Source organism: Neolamprologus brichardi, chromosome 6, assembly GCF_056152115.1.
Source record: "Neolamprologus brichardi isolate AB-2024 chromosome 6, ASM5615211v1, whole genome shotgun sequence".
Lineage (NCBI taxonomy): Eukaryota > Metazoa > Chordata > Actinopteri > Cichliformes > Cichlidae > Neolamprologus > Neolamprologus brichardi.
Window position 1 is genome coordinate 28,359,119 of NC_142109.1, and position 18,186 is coordinate 28,377,304.

The 18,186-nt window shown below is 37.9% G+C and overlaps 1 protein-coding gene across 1 annotated transcript; it reads left to right on the forward strand.

Annotated features, from left to right (window-relative positions):
- Positions 1–254: 254 nt before the first annotated feature.
- Positions 255–17,296, forward strand: LOC102778966 (A-type potassium channel modulatory protein KCNIP2-like). The gene is made up of 9 exons (XM_087842025.1): positions 255–680; positions 11,009–11,111; positions 11,284–11,404; positions 11,570–11,639; positions 14,009–14,079; positions 14,453–14,560; positions 14,657–14,761; positions 16,296–16,358; positions 16,448–17,296. Exons 1-9 carry the CDS (start codon positions 608–610, stop codon positions 16,493–16,495), a joined length of 762 nt encoding a protein of 253 aa, XP_087698151.1. The 5' UTR covers positions 255–607; the 3' UTR covers positions 16,496–17,296.
- Positions 17,297–18,186: the final 890 nt, after the last annotated feature.

An 18,186-nucleotide genomic window follows, 5' to 3' on the forward strand; every position in this document is an offset into this window, starting at 1 on the left:
GAGTCATTCTTTTACTCTGCTGAGCCAACCCAAGGACGTGAAGCTGACAGGATATTGATCCGCAAGTATTAGGATGCCGAGCGGCTCAAGTCCAAGGTGAGACCATCCATCAGAGAGCCAGGCATAGATTAGTAGGTACACACTCCCACATCCCTCTGCTGTGCCACTCCCTCTTTTGCTTCATCACTCCTCCCAGCTTTGATGGTTTACCTCTCTCTCTCTCTTTCTCTCTGTTCGCGTCTTTGCAAGGACACCTGTACACGCTCCAGCTGGCAGGCGGACTTTGGATGTTTGGCAGAAAATTAAAGTCAGCAGTACATTTGAACCTCAGACCCACTGAAGTCCCTCAAACTGTGGACGCTGCGCTGTTGATAAGCGCGAAGAAGCGAGGGGGTTGTAGTTGGGAGTGCAGGGAGCAGACAGACGAGCTTTGAGCGGACTTTTGCGTCTCCGTCGTTCATTTATTTGCAGCCCGCACTGACTGATGCTCATAGAAAAGTGACATGCAATCGGGAGTGAATGCGCTGAAGTCGTAGATAAACTGCGGCTCGCACAGATCCTGCAGGTTCAGCTTGGTGATCCGAAAAGAACTGTGAGGGAGGGAAGCATGAAATCCACGAGTCAGGATCAGAGTTTGTCAGACTCCAGAGAGCTGGACAGATCTTACGACCCACTCACAGGTAGGCGTGTCGTCATGTCACTCTTGCCTTTCTTTGTTTTTAATAGTATTTTTTTTAATGATTTGGCGCTGTTTGCTGGCCTGGCTCAAATCTCCACTAAGAAGTGCGCCTTCACTGCGGCGATGAAAGTTTTGGTTTGACTGAAGACTTCGGCTCATTGATATTTGACCGTGGGACTTTTAACAAACCACAATCAAACAATTAGTGAGTGTCTGTGCACGTGAACTCCCTGCTCTACAGCTCCCCCAAACAGCAGCATGATCTGATTAATTATTCAGAGTCAGATCTCACAGGTATTTTCCTTTGAAATGAACTTTACACCATCTCCCCACTTTTTAATAATAAGAATGTGAACTAATAGATTTAAAAATGTCAGGTCGCCATCATATGTTGATTATTTTTTAGTTGGAACTATACTACTACTACTACTACTACTACTACTACTACTAATAATAATAATAAGATAAATAATGTTCCATATGAATGGCTCAGCAAGAAGAAAATGTGTTACAATGTAAGTAATAAATGGAGTTAACGTAAAGAAGTTAGTGTTTGATTTACAACTAATTGACTGTATGTGAAATAAAAGATGGGTAAATAATAGCAATAGTGGTATTATTTGAGCCATTAGCTATAAATGTAACTGAAAGCAGTCCCCTCTGTGGCCCCGTGCTACTGATCAATTAATAATTTAACTAATGGACAGAAAATTAATCAGAAATTATTATTAATCACTGTAGAAATTTGGCAACAGCCACACGCCTAGCTTTAGGTTTTCAGCTGTGTTTCTTTTCTTCTTGTTTTCAGTTTTCTAAACAAGCAGTCAGAAGACATCACCATCATGCCGGTCTGCTTTTATCTGGGCACTTTCCCCACCTTACTATTAAATAATTAACATAATGGTTCAATGACTTTGTTCCTCAAACATCAGTGCCATTAATTGGTTACAGCATAGCAACACGATTCTTCTCAGATTAGCTGAAGGAGTGAAAAATGAACAAACACATTAATTTGAAAAGAAAAAAGAAAACAAAGATTTGTTTATATGAACAAAGTAACGCTAATGAGTAGTTAGGATGATAAAAATCTCAATGTGGATTTACTGTAGTTTAGTTAATCACACTGGTCGTAGGCCTTGAAGGTGAAAAGCAAGAGAACAGAAAAATATTGCAAAACAGGCTCTTGCACATCTAGCAGTGTGAGTGTTCGTAGCCTAATTAGATCAGTGAGGCTCTTCTCTCTTTCAGACATTTCACTGGTTTATTTTTCTCACGAGTGCTTGCAAACACAATCCTCTTTAGAGATCACACGCGCAGGTCTCTCTTTGCTTTGGCAGGCTGGTCTGTCATTTTTCTGACAGCTTCCCTAAATAGTCCTTTCCTTTAAAAATAACCACATAAATGTGTAAAAATAACCCCTTTAATATGGCGCACATAGCAGCACCATTTAGTTTTTTTTATATGATGTTTCTAAAGTACTGTATGAGATAGATGTTATACAGATGACAGTTTATTTCATAGCTGATAGTTGCTGTCTCAATAGCAGGTGTTATATCCACTCAGCAGCAGGTTAAACAAACAGAGAACAGGTGCATGAGGTTTTAAGAGGTGTTTAGAAGACACAAACAAAGTGTTTTATTAAACAGTGAAGCAGAGCCCGAAGCCTCTACCTTTCATCTCCATGGTTTTTGTCTAACAGCAACATATGCTTATGGAAAATTATATTAAAGTGTATTTGAAATATTCATCAGATAAAATTCACACTGAACACTACATGGTCTTTATGTCCAACTGTTCTTCTGTAAAGCTGCTGAAATCCTCATGTTGTTTTCTTCTTGGTTCATGCATTATAGATACACATTACTTTGTGCACTACACGTATTACAGTAGTACAGGCTGCCTGCTTCTGTGGGACAGTTAAACCATGATGTCACAGAAAAACACCAGTAAAAAGGCATTGGTTGATGGTTTGGGAAATCTGCTTAGATTGCATATGAAATTCTTGGAAGCAGCTTGCTATGATGGGCTTGCGACTTGTCCTCTGTGCACCTGATCTCTCATCCAAAGTCAGCTGAGATAGGCTCCAGTGCCCCCATGACCCTGGATTGAATAAGCTGCTAAGAAAATGGATGGATTTATCAGAATTCAGTTCAAAAAGTGGACCCAAATGCAGACCAGCACTCAAAGTAATGGAACAAAAGATGAGCTTTATTCAAAGGCTCAAACACAAACACAGACACCACAAACCTGGAAAAACCATGAGAAGGCAAAAAGGTGGCACGATGCACAATTCAACAAAAGCTGCTAGAAAGACTGGGATATTCATACAAACTCATCCCATACAGAAGGAAACCAAAGGTTCAAAATATGACCAAGAATCAGGATCACTGTGGAATTTAAAGAAATCAAGGCAGAAATCATGCACCACATAAATACCAAACAAAACAAAACTAATCCTAAAGATTGTAATAAATATAGAATAGAAGGAACACAAGAAAGTAAACTCACCTATAAGATCATGAAATAAAGAGAACTCGAGACTTTACTAGATTAGAAACAAATCCACTCTGTGACTGATGGATGGATGGATGGATGGATGGACTTGTTACCTCAACATAAAAACTGTGAACATTTAGCCCTTTGTCCAAAGTTAAGATAATCAGTGTTAAAGCTCACTGATGAACACATAATGTGCTTGATTAATACATTCAAACCCAAAAGGCCAGGAGCAGTTTTCACAACTTTCTACATGTTTATTAATTAAATTCTGAGGTTTTGGTAGGAAGATGTCATGTTTCAATCTTAACCTTAGTCATAATTTGGGACTAATATTTTCGTGAGTGTTGTAATTTTAGACTAGCTATAAAGATGTACTGAAATACGAAACATTCATAGTATGTCCACCATGTAATCATATCCAATTTTATAGCCTCAAAGAACTAATTTTAATAAACTCCTCAGCCTACGCTATCATGATAAAAATATCTGAAATGACAGAAATAATCCTAGGGAAACATTTGTCTGAGCTGCACTTTAATGTTTTAGTTTTACCCACATCCCATCCACTAACATGGAGCTGATGGGGTTTCTGACCTACTCTGTAGTCAGCCACCAAGGAGTGATTGAAAGGTTTATCTTCACTAAAAGATGAAAACAGTTCAGTTCAGTTCAGTTCATTTTTATTTCAAACATTTCAAACATGAGCCTTCACAATCATTACAATATATTATTCCATTATTTGTTTGAAAAGGAGTAGGTAGAAGTATCAATAAAACAGCTTCTTGGTCTGAAAAGTATAGGCATTATAAAAGGGCCCTGAACCACCTGCATTATTTGGCCAGAAGGGGCTGAGTCCTTTGGTTGAACACTGATGTTTTCTTATATAAAAGTTTATGGGAAAATTACCCTTTGGCTCCCTTATACTGTGACCTCAGTGACTGTTTTACTGATGGGTTTATGGATTCAGTCACCAGCTTCAGTCTTATTGAATACAGCATAATATTTATTTTTAAAATTATGATCCTCACTAAAAACACAAAAGAGGAAAAAGGCTGTTTATGTCTTTTATATACAGCTCATGGTTGTGTGACAGAATAATTTCCTCGAGTGAACAAACATGCTTGTGATATGTATGTTTGTGTGCTTGAATGAGAAAAGTGGCATCATTTTCAGACATTTTTTATACAATACTGAAGGATCAAAATATCACCTGAAGCCATCTATAACATACAACACTTACACATTTCATTTCAAAATAAAAGCCTCTCATGAGATAAAACTATTGATATGATCACTGCAGAGCTCATGCTGTCAGCCCCGAGTGAGCAAACTTAAGTATCTTTGCGTGTGTCAGTGCTTTTTCATGAAATGGACATCTATAATCTGAACTTTGTCCTTCTGGGGGATTATTGTAAGTATAGGAGCTGTTGCCCCTGGCAACATTAGCTTACAAATGTTTATTTAGTGCATAGGCTGTCGTGGCCTCCTAAAGTCAGCATGAAATGCTTACAGTTAAACGACACAGAGTTGTTGGTTTAACTCACCTTTTGCCAATTATTATTATTTTTACTTTAGAGATTAATTAAGCTTTTATAATGAACTGTAAAAAAAATTTAAGAATTGGTGAGAGAAGTTGGTCACTAGTGATGCTTAGGTCATAGGTTGTGTATTGTCTCTCAGGGTTTGTCCATTTTTCCATGAAATAATGATAGAAAATACATTTATTATAAGTAACATCATCAGAATCTCCTTTTGAAGATTTAAGTCTTTCACTTTATGATTAAATTGAACTCCAAAGTCAATATTTTCAACCACTTCAATGTTTTTTGTCATCTCCCTGATCCAGCTCATCAAAAGCCTAATCGTCAGGCCCATCAAAAGCTTTAAAATCTGCTCAAGGTTTCTGAGAAAATTATTGACCTTTTATGAGTAAAACTTGCTGAGAAATATCTTCAGCTTGGCCTTCAGAAACTTTTAATTTCGTTCTTTCAGTGAATCTTACTTTTCCCCCTGTGTGCTTTTTGAAACAGTGGATGAAAGAGGCTTTAAATAGTTACAATGATGGCTCAAAGAGGCTGTAAATGTAGTTATACCAAAGGGTGAAAGAGGCTGTAAAGATAGTTATAACGATGGGAAAGCGAACATTGATCTACCCCAGAGGACTGCATTTATTCAAATTGATTTACGCGATCAAAGTCACCCATGAGGGTCTCTTGAACTGACAAATAGCTGCTGGGTACTGTGAAATGTCAACATCGGCTGAAATAGCTGTTGAGTTTTGTTCATCCCTAACTCCAGCTACCCCCTGCAGATATACGGTGCTCATTTGCAACACATATGGGACAGGTAAACAGTTGCTTAATAATTAATCAGGTATGCTTTGTTGCTTTTGCTCATCTTCCAACTGTGTGAACGAGTCAAATCATGACACAATGTCCCGCTAATGTTTATGAACGTGTGAACTCACAAAAGCAGCATAAAGCGTGCTTCAGCTCATTTAGTAGCTGTTTTTTTTATGCAAGAACAACCTCCAGTGTTGTTTGTGTGTAAAACAGTCACATCAAACAGATTCCCTCAGATGGGTTTTTAATAAATTAGGAAGTATTCGTGGCCTGAAATGCCCTGAAAAAAGGAGCCTTTCTGTTCTTTTTACCGTTTATTTTGTGCTTTTTTAAAAGTCATTTATAATTTTGCCACATTCAATCACAAATCTGAGGTGTTTTTCATGCAGCGCGAGTGTGTGTGTGTGTGTGCATTTGTGCGAAAGGCTGTATAAAGCTTTGTTTGTTTTTCCATGGTCATGCAGCTGCTGTATTTGATAGTTTGATTGATATATCCTCAGCATCCACTGTCACTGATGTTCATGATAAGTGCACTGAACAGTTACTGCCACCCTGGGAGCTACAGTAATTGCTTAAAGAAGACAAAAGCTTGCTTCTACAGGCAAAAAAGGAAAAGAGTTTCACTGTGCATTTTAATACTTTGGATGTATTACTGCAATTTACACCTTGCTTGTTTTGCACGTGCAAAGCGTCTTATAGTTCACATTTGCAGCATCCGCTAACAGCGACTGATGTTTGTGGGTTCATAGGTTTCTCTTTATTGTGAATAAAACGTTTACAGGTTAAACAGTTTTATTTGTTGTTCCATCATCATGATGATCATCATCATTATTTAAACACCTGATTTTTTAATTTCCTCTGCAGTTTCCAGTGTATGGATTAATAGGACTGTGTGTATGTCTGCAGTTCTTTTTGTGTCTGATCTCAAGCCATTCACTGCTGCTGCTGACTGCACACGTTTGTTCACCCTTTAGCTGACTTGGAGGCCTTTCACAATCTTAAACGCACCACTGCCCTCTGGTGGCAGAAAAAAGAATTTTCTCTGGCGACTACAGAGCTACTTTAATTTTTAGATCTTTAATCATCCCGTTTTTATCATAACTTATAATAAATCTAAGCGCTTCCCAGAAAATTTTACAAATTTCTTTAATGTTACATTTAACCAGTAATATATATATTAAAAAAGTTGAATCTAAATGTCTGTTTTCATGGTACCACAGCCTTACCACTATGTTAGTAACCTAGTTAACAAGTAGAGGACGCTTTTCTTCATTAGCGTCACTTTCTTCTGCTTCAGTTATTTCTAAGATTGTTTTCTTTCTTTATGTTTCTGTCCACTTCTTTCTTATTTCACCATCTTTGCAGGGTTTCATAGCTTTTTTAATTATATATATATATATATATATATATATATATATATATATATATATATATGTATATATATATATATATGTATATATATATATATATATATATATATATATATATATATATGTATGTATATATATATATATATATATATATATATATATATATATATATATATATATATATATATATATATATATATGTATATATATATATATATATATATATATATATGTATATATATATATATATATGTATATATGTATATATATATATATGTATATATATATATATGTATATATATATATATATATATATATATATATATATTTGTTTTACATAGTATATTTGCATATTTTAAATGTATTAATGGTTTTATTTGATTTTGTTTTATTTTGTCTTGATGTTTATAAGTCTGTAAAACTTTACATGTGATATTGTATTACACAAAATAGACTTGGTTTGTCTGAGAAAACTCTAAGACAAAAGTTAAAGTTCAGAAAGTCGTTGCTGGAAAAAAAGATAAGAGAAGAAAGCAGAAAAAAAGCAGCAAGCAGAGCAAAGGAAGTAAATGTCAGAATAGATTTCTCCATCCCCTCCTATCCACTTTCTGCTTGTCCTTGGCTTATTTGGGGTTAATATAATATTTCTGTGTCTGGCTTTGGAAAAGAGAGGCTAAAAATCTACTAAACAAGCTTAACACAATCAAGAACCTTTAACAATTCAATTCAGTTGTATTTATATAACACTAAAACACAGCATTAGTAATTAACCAATTAACTTTATATTGCAAAGTCATATCGCTACAAGATTATAGAGTTTATAGAAGTTGCTAAGAGTGGATTTGTTTAGCAGGAAGATGTCTTCAGCAGATCCGGTCTCGAGGGCGTGTGGTGCAAGAGCAGCTAGGGAAGAGGAGCATGGCACAGTGAAAAACAGACATGAAAACAATAAATGCAGGTTCAATAAGAGAGAGGAGAGAGAAGAAACAAAGTTAATGATGTGCAAAAGTGCCATATAAATGCATTCGAAGTAAGAAGAGGGGAACTGAGAGGTTCTCAGTGCATTATGCCTCAGTGCCGGTCCCTAAACTGCCTGGGCCTTTAGCAAGATGACTAAGGGATGGTTCAGAGTCAGTTAGTGATACAAGTTTGAATTCTGTCAGATGAATAATTGAACGCAAACATGCGACTTAATTAATAATTGAGAAGTCCTGATATGTTTTCTTCTTCTTCTTCTGGCTGCTCCCTTTAGGGGTTGCCACAGCAGATCATCTACCTTCATGTGACCTTCCCTAGTTTCCTCTTCCATCACTACATCCATGAATCTTCTCTGTAGTCCTCCTCATTTCCTCCGCCCTGGAAGCTCCGCCTTCATTGTTCTTTGTCCAGTTTTTCCACTATATCTCTTCTGCACATGTCCAAACCATCTCAGCCTTGTCTCCCTAACTTTGTCTCCACATTGCTTGATCTTTCCTTCTGATACATTAATTTCTAATCACGTCCATTTCAGTCACACCCAAAGAAAACCTTAGCATCTGAAGTTCTGCCAGCTGTGTTATTGTTAGTGTTACTGTCTCCACACACATCATAGCAGGTCTTGTAAAGTTTCTCTTCACTCTTGCTGCTACCGTTCTGTTAAAAATCCCCCCGACACCCATCTCTACTCACTCCACCCTGCCTACACTCTCTTCTTCACCTCAATTGTGTGCTGTCTGTTGATTTTCAATGGTTTATTTAAGGTCATCCACATTCCTCTGCTCTCCAGCGCATACTTCCACATCTCAAGTCTCTTTTCAACCTGCTCTCTACTCTCACTACAGATCCCAATGCCATCTTTGAACAGAGACTCCTGCTGTTTGCCTGTCCATCACCATTACAAACAATAGGGGGGCTCATAGCTGAACCCTGATATAATCCCAATCCTGTCATTCCTACTGTGACCCCACCACTGTCTCGCTGTGCTCTTACATGGAGTACCTCGTGCAGTAGCACAGTTCCTCTCTTAGCACCCTGTTGTGTGATTTCTGTAGTCCTGATATCTTTGACTGTTTAAAATAAATGGTAATTTAAACTGTAGTCCTTCGCAGGTCCTTCCTCCCTGCAGCTGTCAGACTGTACAATCAGAACTGCTCCCAACAAACATAGATGTTTACATCTGCGCTGTAACTGCAATAAGTTAATTAACCGATTCGCACTACAACCTGCTTTGCCTCTTATCTGTAGTTATTTTTATTTAATTTAATAACTGTACAGTAATCTCTGTATATAGTAACCACTGTCCTTAATGTAAATATGTAAGAGAAATTGTGTATGTTTCTGTTCCGTGTCCTGTGTACTGTTTGTTTGTATATGTGTCTTTTTGGCTGCTGTTACAACCAAATTTCACCTTGTGGGACAATTAAAGGATTATTCTATTCTATTCTATTCTATTCTATTCTATTCTATTCTATTCTATTCTAAGTACTATAAAAAAGACAAGGAATCTAAAGACCAAGCAAGTATGTTTAGGACAAAGCCACAAGGACCATAGTGGGCACATCTAGAAAGTTGTTGATTTTCAGTATGAAAGCTTCTAGATGTTCTAAAATATTGTGCATGTTGTCATATTAAGGTTTTCTGTGTTTTTATGTATGTATCAATTTAAAGAAGCTTATTTACAGTGTTGCATGATAAGTGACCAGTGAATGCTGAATTTATTGCAGCGCTCTAATGAAGGTGGAGCCAGAAGTTCACACATTCAACGTGTTTCAGGGCCTATTTGATCACATGTAGCCTTAAAGTACAAGACTGAAGAGAGAAAAGATGCTCTTTAGAGTGCAGGTTAGTGCAATTATATATATTAGGGGTGCAACGATACTCGTATCAATATTGAACCGTTCGATACAGTGCTTTCGGTTCGGTACGCATATGTGTCGAACAATACAACTTCTTAAATTTATTTTATCAACTTTTCTTCTGACGATGCTGTGAAGAAAAAAAATAAAAATAAAAATAAATAAATAAATAAACTGTAGTCCTTCAGTTAGTCATTTTGGTTTTAACGTTTTTTAAAACAAAGCAGATCAGTTGTAAGTACTTTGCAGTTAATTCTGAATGTTTTTCTTAAAAAGGTTAAGTGACAAAGTTGTGTTGTTGTGTCATATGATGTTGTCTGGCCTTATTATTGCTCCAGCTGCAATAATACAGACTTTATCCATGGTCCTTGTCACCTCTATCTGTTTTACTACAACTTCACCCGGCATTATTTTAGGTCCACCGGTACAGGAACATCACACTTTGGGTAAATGTGTCTAAATTAATGCTACAGCTTTTTAATGAGTTCAACTCAAACAGTAAACATGCTAAACATTATGGCAGCATTGCCGTTCAATTTTTAGGGTTGCGCTGGCTGCGGCTGAGGTGACAGGATGGGTTATCTACAGTTTGAAGGTTGGTGGTTTGATCCCCAGTTGCTCCAGTCTGTACGCCAAAGTACCCTTGAGCAAGATACTGAACCCTGAGTTGTTCCTGATGCATCCATCAGTGTGTGAACAACATTAGATAGAAAGCACTTACACAAAGGAAAAAAGTGCTTGTATGAATCTGTGTGTGAATGTTATGTTGTATAAAGCATTTTGAGTGCTCAGGTAGAAAAGTGCTATATTATTTAAATGCTTACCACACTGTCAGCAATGCTTGCAGCGCTGTGTTAGTATTACAGACTTATTTTAAACATTTCAAATGACAGATAATCCATTGTTGTGTTTGCTGACTCCAAAAACCAGTTAATTTATATTTAAAGAGACCTTATAGTTAAATAAATAATTACACAAACATGGCTTCTTTTCACATCTAAAGAGAAATGAGATTAAATAATGTTAAAAATTTAGGAATCTGTCAGCTGATTTCTGTATCTTAGAGGAGCTCGGACTTGAGACTCGACTCTGCTGGGTCCTGTCCCAACAGGTGTAATGGGTCACACAGATTCACAGCCAGGTCAGCAAACTTATATCTATGCAAGACAAGTGATTCCAAGTATTTGAGTCTAGTTTGCCCAGTGTTTTATCCATTTAGCATGGCGCTGACTTTGTGGGCCACTGTGTCTGCCTCTAACTCTGGTCTGATCTGGTTCTTTCCAGGTAATCCTCCATCCAAACCCAACAAAAAGACCTTAAAGCAGCGCTTCCTCAAACTGCTGCCCTGCTGTCGTTCTGGCTCCAGCTCTTCAGTTGATCAAAGCAAGTGTTAGGACACGCACTTTGTCACACCACATCAATTAAATTAAACACAAACAAAACATTGATTTTTACTCTTTTAGTCTCTTTGCCTTTTCCTCTTTAAAGTTTCCGTCATTTCAGGGACACTCAAAGAGAAACTGTTTTCCTTTCTGTCTTCATTCCTCCGATGCAGGCAGCATAGTTGAAGATGGTGAACTATCGACAGTGTGTTACAGACCTGAGGGCCTTGACCGTCTTGTACAGCAGACCAAATTCAGCAAAAAAGAGCTGCAGGTCCTCTACCGGGGATTCAAAAATGTCAGTCAACGTTTGCTGGAAATCATTGATCATTCCTCTTGCAATGAATGCGCAATACTTGAAAACCATCAATTATGATGCGGCTCAACTGTGCTATTTATGTGCATTGGAAAGTATGTGTGGAGGGTTTTTTTGGTCCACATAATAATTTTATGATTTCCACAGGAGTGTCCGAGTGGTGTGGTGAATGAGGAGACTTTTAAAAGCATATACTCCAAGTTCTTCCCTCAGGGAGGTCAGTCACACTCACTTCCTTTTATCCCATGTTTTACATTTTATTCGATTTTTTCTAAGGAGCTAGGTAGGAGGAAATGTTCTGTCTCATGTGTCTTCAATGTGTTCATTGAGGATTGAACTGGTTAGGCGCGTTCAATTCAAATATGTATTCAAATTCTAATACTTTCAGCTTTGCGTTACTATGACAGTGACAAATAACATACACATTTGTGGTTATAAACACTTATTTCATCTTTAAAAGCAGGGTCAAATTATACTGTGCAATACTGTGCAAAAGTCTTGAACCACCTCTCATATTTTGCTTCCTATTAATGTTTTTTTAAGCGGTCAAGCTTTTGTCACGGTCTGCAATGGGAGACCCTGGGGATGAGGGGAGGGAGGACCCAAACGCAGGACTCTTGTGCGATGAATGTAGTGCGCTTATTTACAGTGATGTAAATATTACATAATAAATCCCCGTGCGCTCCCCTGACTTCCGTGCCATGTCTTCTTCCCAAATCCGTGCTCTGTGTTCTCCGCTCCCATGTGTCCGCACAACCCGTCCTCACTGCCCTCTCGTCTTCCACGCTCCTCCTGGGGGGAAATAACAGAGGCAGCCGTCAGGACACTTAACTACAGCACTACAAATTTAATACACTCACTAAACTTGGCTCACTAGGAAAACTGACATGGAGTTTCACGCAACAGAGCGCAATCACACTCTTAAATAGCTCCCCCGACGAGGCTGATCAGCTGCAGGTGCGTGGCATGATCTTCAAGTGTGGCCAGCCACCTGGCAGGGCCACACCCACCAGGCCTGAAGGTGCCTGTCACCTGGCCTATCGGACCAGCACCCACACGCACACACACACACCGGCCTCTACATACAAGCATGGAAACACAGGAACTGCAGCACAGTGCAGCAAAAACCCATATAATGAGTCCACACTGCCCCTCAGATCCAGGTCCCTGACAGTCTTCAGCAATAGTTCTCCAGGTTTTTTGAAGGTCTTTCAAAGCTTTTCTTTGGCCATTAGCTGCTTTTTCATTCATTTTCAGTCCTGAGCATTTACAGAGGAAAGCTACTTAACATTGACCTATGAACAATTTTTTGTTAAAACCATGAAGAATGGCTGACTGGAAATGACTGGTTTAAAAAATCTACAGCACATGAACACTTTCTGAAAATCAAGCAAAGACCTGAAACAGTACCTGAGAGATGCATCTGGCCCTTCTGCTGATCGTTATACTGTTCAAAGCTTCATCAGAAATGGTCTCAGTGAAAGGGTGCCTGTGAAGAAGCCATTCTTAAGGAAGTGATACAGGGAAAAAAGGCTGAGGTAGTCCAAATTACACAAGAACTGGACTAAAATGTGAAAATTTGGGTTCAGAATGTAGTAAGTATGTACAGAAGAGGACAGGAGAGAGGTACAACAGTGATTGTCTAAAGCTCTCTGTAAAACACTGGAGGCTCTGTCATAGTTTGGGGCTGCATTTCAGTCAGTGTTATTGAGGATCTTGTCAAAATTTATGGAATTCTGAATTATTTTGATCCATCATCTGGAAAGCATCTGCTTGGCAACGGCTTCATTCTTCACAATGACAATGATCCCAAACACACCGCCAGTGCTGTGAAAGCTTACCTGAATAGAAAAACAGACAATGGAACACAATCAGTCATTGATTGACCTCCCCAGAGCACGGACCACGGCATTGCTGAAGCAGTGTGGGATCGTCATGACAGAGAACAGAACAAAAGGCAGCCAACATCCAAAGAAGAGGTTTAAAAGTCCTTCAAAAAGCCTGGGGAACTATTTCTGAAGACTAATGCAATTACAGAAAAGCTTGCCTGAGAGAGTTCAGGCTGAGTTGAAGGTCATACCAAACACTGACTTTCCGTTAGAATTGCAAAAACTCTGTTTTTGTCTCATACACTGTACTTCCAGGTATGTTTGCACATGTTTTTAAAAAACTTGCTACATCTATTTCCCATTTTCCTAGCCAAATATATACGATGGGTAGCTCAAGACTTTTGCACAGTGCTTGTATACTTGTTAATTGTGTTTATCTGGGTTTAACTGAATCTGCAGTCATATATTAATACATTTAAAATCAGACTTTTTGTGTAACTGTGCTTGATATAATTTGTGCATAGATAAAATGCGTTTGCATGTTTTTGCATGTTTACAAAGTGTGCTATACAACCCACAACTGAGCAGCACAGTTCAAAACACTATTACCTCTTAACTGATGCACATTTAATTACCTGTCCACATCTTTAATGTCTCTAATATTTTTCTGTTCCTGTCAGTTTAGGCTGTCATTACACAAAATCGTTGACGTGACTGCTGCACAGTTACAGTAACTTTCTTATATTCTCTTTTGCAGATTCAAGTATGTATGCGCATTTCTTGTTTGAAGCCTTTGACACGCAGAACAATGGCTCGGTCAGCTTTGAGGTGAGATACACACCTCAAAGCCTCCTTTCATTCCCTGCAGCTCACAGAGATGTTTTCCCTTTTCCTTTTTCATCTTCTTTACTGTCCTTTTCTTTATCTATGCTGTGTAGTTTGATTATACTTTTTCTTAGAGTTCGGAAGAAAGCAGCATAAAGCTTTGTTCTTGGTGCACATCTTGTATAAATCTCATTACTTTTTAAAATGATTTCACTCTGTTGGGTGTCAGTAACACACGGTTGGAACTGAAAAAACATAAAACATAGTATCAATGCAGCAAATACTGCAAAGTTTTGTCTGTGACTTTTTCGTCTTTATTGTGGTCTTCACTTTTTATTCTCTCTCACTCAGTGCCTGTTTTCTTTCCCTGCTGTAGGACTTTGTTATAAGTCTGTCCATCATCTTGAGAGGCTCCATCACTGATAAACTCAACTGGGCCTTTAATCTGTATGATATCAACAAGGACGGCTGCATCACCAGAGAGGTAAACCAACCAATCACTGCCTGTTTTTTTTTCTTTTTCTTACTTTGGCAGCTCATGTCTTTTTCATTTTTTTTTTCCTTCTGTCTGTTCTTCCAGGAGATGACAGAAATAATGCACTCCATCTATGACATGATGGGGAAGTATACATACCCCCACATGAAAGATAGTGCCCCGAAAGAGCATGTTGACAGCTTCTTTCAGGTAAAACTCACAAATAATCAGATCACACATCACACATCTCCAACACTGAACTCAAAGTGAGTCAGAATGTACTGAAAGTGATGGGTAAAGCATTTACTTTATCTACTGTGTCACTGTTGTGCCCATTAGTGTAAATGTGGAGCTGTGGGTTAAACAGCCAGCTTCGTCAGAGAGTGGATATCTATGAATTTGAATATTTTGCTTTTGCTCTGCTTCATACACACAAAAATAACCCAACTTAAAGACATGTTTTATTTCTAAATTGGGCTTTTAAATGATGAATAATCGTCCAAAAGGCAAAAAAATCTGAAGCTAAACAGTATAGCTCAGAAAACAGATCCCTATGGAACAACACATCTCGAGGCAGCCGTTTCTGGGTTTAAACCGATGATAGTAACAGAAAAACTTTTGTCTATGAGGCAGCATTTACCCAGTCTAATGCTGATCCAGACACACCCACTGACTGATGAGACTTATTCAATAAGACTGTGTGATCCTCATTTTCAAAAGCTTAACTCAGATCTAATAAAACCAGAACTATTTTCAATAGATTGCTGTATATCTTACCAAGTTACAGCCCGCTCTCGATTACTGGGAAGACTGTTGCATGGTGTCACCTGCCTGCATGTGAGTGAAGGCGTATCTTCATGCCTGTGCACAACATAAATAAGCAGGAATCCATCCATCCTTTCCAGCAATTTGGTAGTGGTGATTAAACTAGAACATGTTCCATGGACTTCCACTGAAAATGGGTGGTTGGCAGTGCCAGAAAGCTGCAAAAAAACCCAACAAAAAACCCTGACGTCAATGATTATGGGAGGACCTGCTGAAAGGAATTCAGTGATGATGCATAGTGGCAGCCCAGTGCTAATTTACTTCCCCTGGAAATTTCCCCAGCTTCCATTACTGTTTCTGAGTCCCTTTGAAATGTGGACTGGTTTTTCAAAGGCAACGAGGTAGAATGGACTTCACACCAACTGAGAAAGCCTGAGCTATGATGTTTGGGCTACTTAAGGTACCCCCTAGAGTTACTATAGAACATAGATCTTTTTAGGCCAATCCCTGTTTTTTGTGTCACCTGGTAAAAGGATTTTTGTCCTGCAAGATTGGAGCATTTCCAGAAATGTCTAGTTGGCTCACAAATACAAATGTAAACAATGCAGGTTTTAAAGGATTTTGCAAATATGTGAAAGAACTTTTAGCACCTGGTAAAACTAAACTTGGAGAATGAGGTCAATACATTTTAAACTTTCATAGTTAATGTTACTATTTGTGTTTGCCATATTGCTATATTTATTCGGTTAAAGATAACGGGGTTGGCTGTTATTAATTATGTCACAGAACTTTCCATTATTTTTTTTTAGCACAAATGGGTCAGAGCCAGTAAAAACTGTGAAAAGTTGTAACACAGGTAGATTTTATAATTACAAATGTCACATCTGCACATCCCTTCATTTATGACTGGGGTCATGAATGAAGTCATTTAGTTACTTAAAAGTTAAATCATCATCTGTAACTTGTTGCATTTTTCCAGAAAATGGACAAGAACAACGATGGAGTGGTCACGATGGATGAGTTCTTGGAGACGTGTCAGAAGGTTAATAATAATATCTGTTTCAAACAGCAGTGCAGCTACACCTCCACAGCTGCTGAAAATACAGAATTCTTCCCTTTTTTCTTTTTCAGGATGGGAACATCATGCAGTCCATGCACATGTTTGATAATGTGATCTAAGCATTGGTGGACATAGACAGAAAACAGATTTCCCACCTGTTTGGAGCTCTCGGCTCAAATGCAGCTCATCGCCAGCGTGGATGAATTTTCTGAGCTTCAACAGCGGTCCAAGGTTCAAGTAGCAGTGACCTAAAGATACCGACCCCAAACACACATTTTCTAAAATACTTTTAATGAATAGACTGGGCAGAATGAGTCAAGTGTTGATGCAAAATTACTTGACTTGTGGGAAATGTGAGATTTTATTTTTTATACTACACATACGAATGAAAGCGTTAAAGGTACGCCATGTTGCAGTCTGACGAAAACAAGAAGCGCTAATGAACAGTTTCCTCAAGAAAGCAGCAGATATGCACAACAAGCAGCTGCGATTTTAACATTTGATGACGTTCTTTCTAAATTATGACTATTACAATATTTCTCTATTGCATGTGTTTACACAGTAAAGTGAGACAGAGGCACCGGATATACAGACGTGGAACAAATGGAATAACTCTTAAATGTTGTAAAGTATCACACTCTCTCTAATCACTCTTGTCCTGTAACAGAGGATAAGAAGTTTGAAATCAAAGCAATAATAATATTATCAGTCCTTATCTGTTCTCTGTGTTCTTATGGAGCTCACCACTCACATTTACTATAATTGTGCATATTGTGTGCATGATGTATCTGTTTTCATTGAATAGTTTAATGAAAGTGTTAATATATTTTCTATATGGGCATAGTAACGATGGTGAGGAGGAAACTAAAAATCACACAGTTGCTATGCAAAAGCAAAAATCATTAAATTACTGAAATATGGTTGATGGGTCTGGCTCGGATTACTTGTTTTTTTTTTTTTTAAAAAGTGCTGAAACAGTGCTTAAGAGGGTGTCATCTGTCCAGATTATGATGTGCATTACATTCATGCAACAAAATGTAATGAGAGCCGAGCTTTTAAGAAGTTCCTGGCACGACTTCATCTGCAAACAAGGTGCAAGGAGCAAGTTCAGCAACACTTCATTTATATTTTATTTGTAATGTGTTTCAACTTGTTGCTTTTTTTCAGGGTGATCATAAAAACATATGACAAACAATATGTACACAGTTCATTGCTCAAATACGGTCTTGTCTGGGTTGTCTGATCGCATATCCAGCCAATCATAGGTGCCGCCTATACAGTTTGTGGCTGTGTTGGTGGCTTTGTAATTTTCTATGCCACACCTGTCCTAAAACAGTGCTCTGATGAAGTCTACAAGTTGAATCAGTTGAGCAATAAAGTCTTTCTATAAACTAGGCATTGCACAAGTTTGCAGTTTTAAAGTCTAAAAAGTCTTTAAAGCTTCAACAGCAGGAAATGTTTCTTTTACCTCATAAATTGGAAACACAATTAAATGACTTTTTTGTAGAGAAATGTCTATTTTCAAACTGAAAGCAGTGTATCCAATGAAACCATTTTTTGCCTTTGAATCAGACTACTAATGACAAGAGTAATAAAGAACCTGCTTTAAAAAAAACAACAAAAAGAAAATAGCAGGTGTATAATCAGAAGTTGTTCAACTGAGTGTTGCCTAAACAGTCGATATAAACCCAGCAGACAACTATTAGATGTACCATGCTCGTACTGGGTTGGACCCAAATGATAAGCGTAAGAAAATGTACAGAAAACAAAACATTTCTGATTTATAACTCAATAAACATGAACACAAGAA

Bases quoted from the DNA above. Each gene is read 5' to 3' on its own strand.
- LOC102778966 (XM_087842025.1), top strand. From the start codon at position 608: ATGAAATCCACGAGTCAGGATCAGAGTTTGTCAGACTCCAGAGAGCTG. The intron at 681-11,008 runs GTAGGCGTGTCG...GGTTCTTTCCAG, and splicing joins ATCTTACGACCCACTCACAG to GTAATCCTCCATCCAAACCC. The intron at 14,762-16,295 runs GTAAAACTCACA...GCATTTTTCCAG, and splicing joins ATGTTGACAGCTTCTTTCAG to AAAATGGACAAGAACAACGA.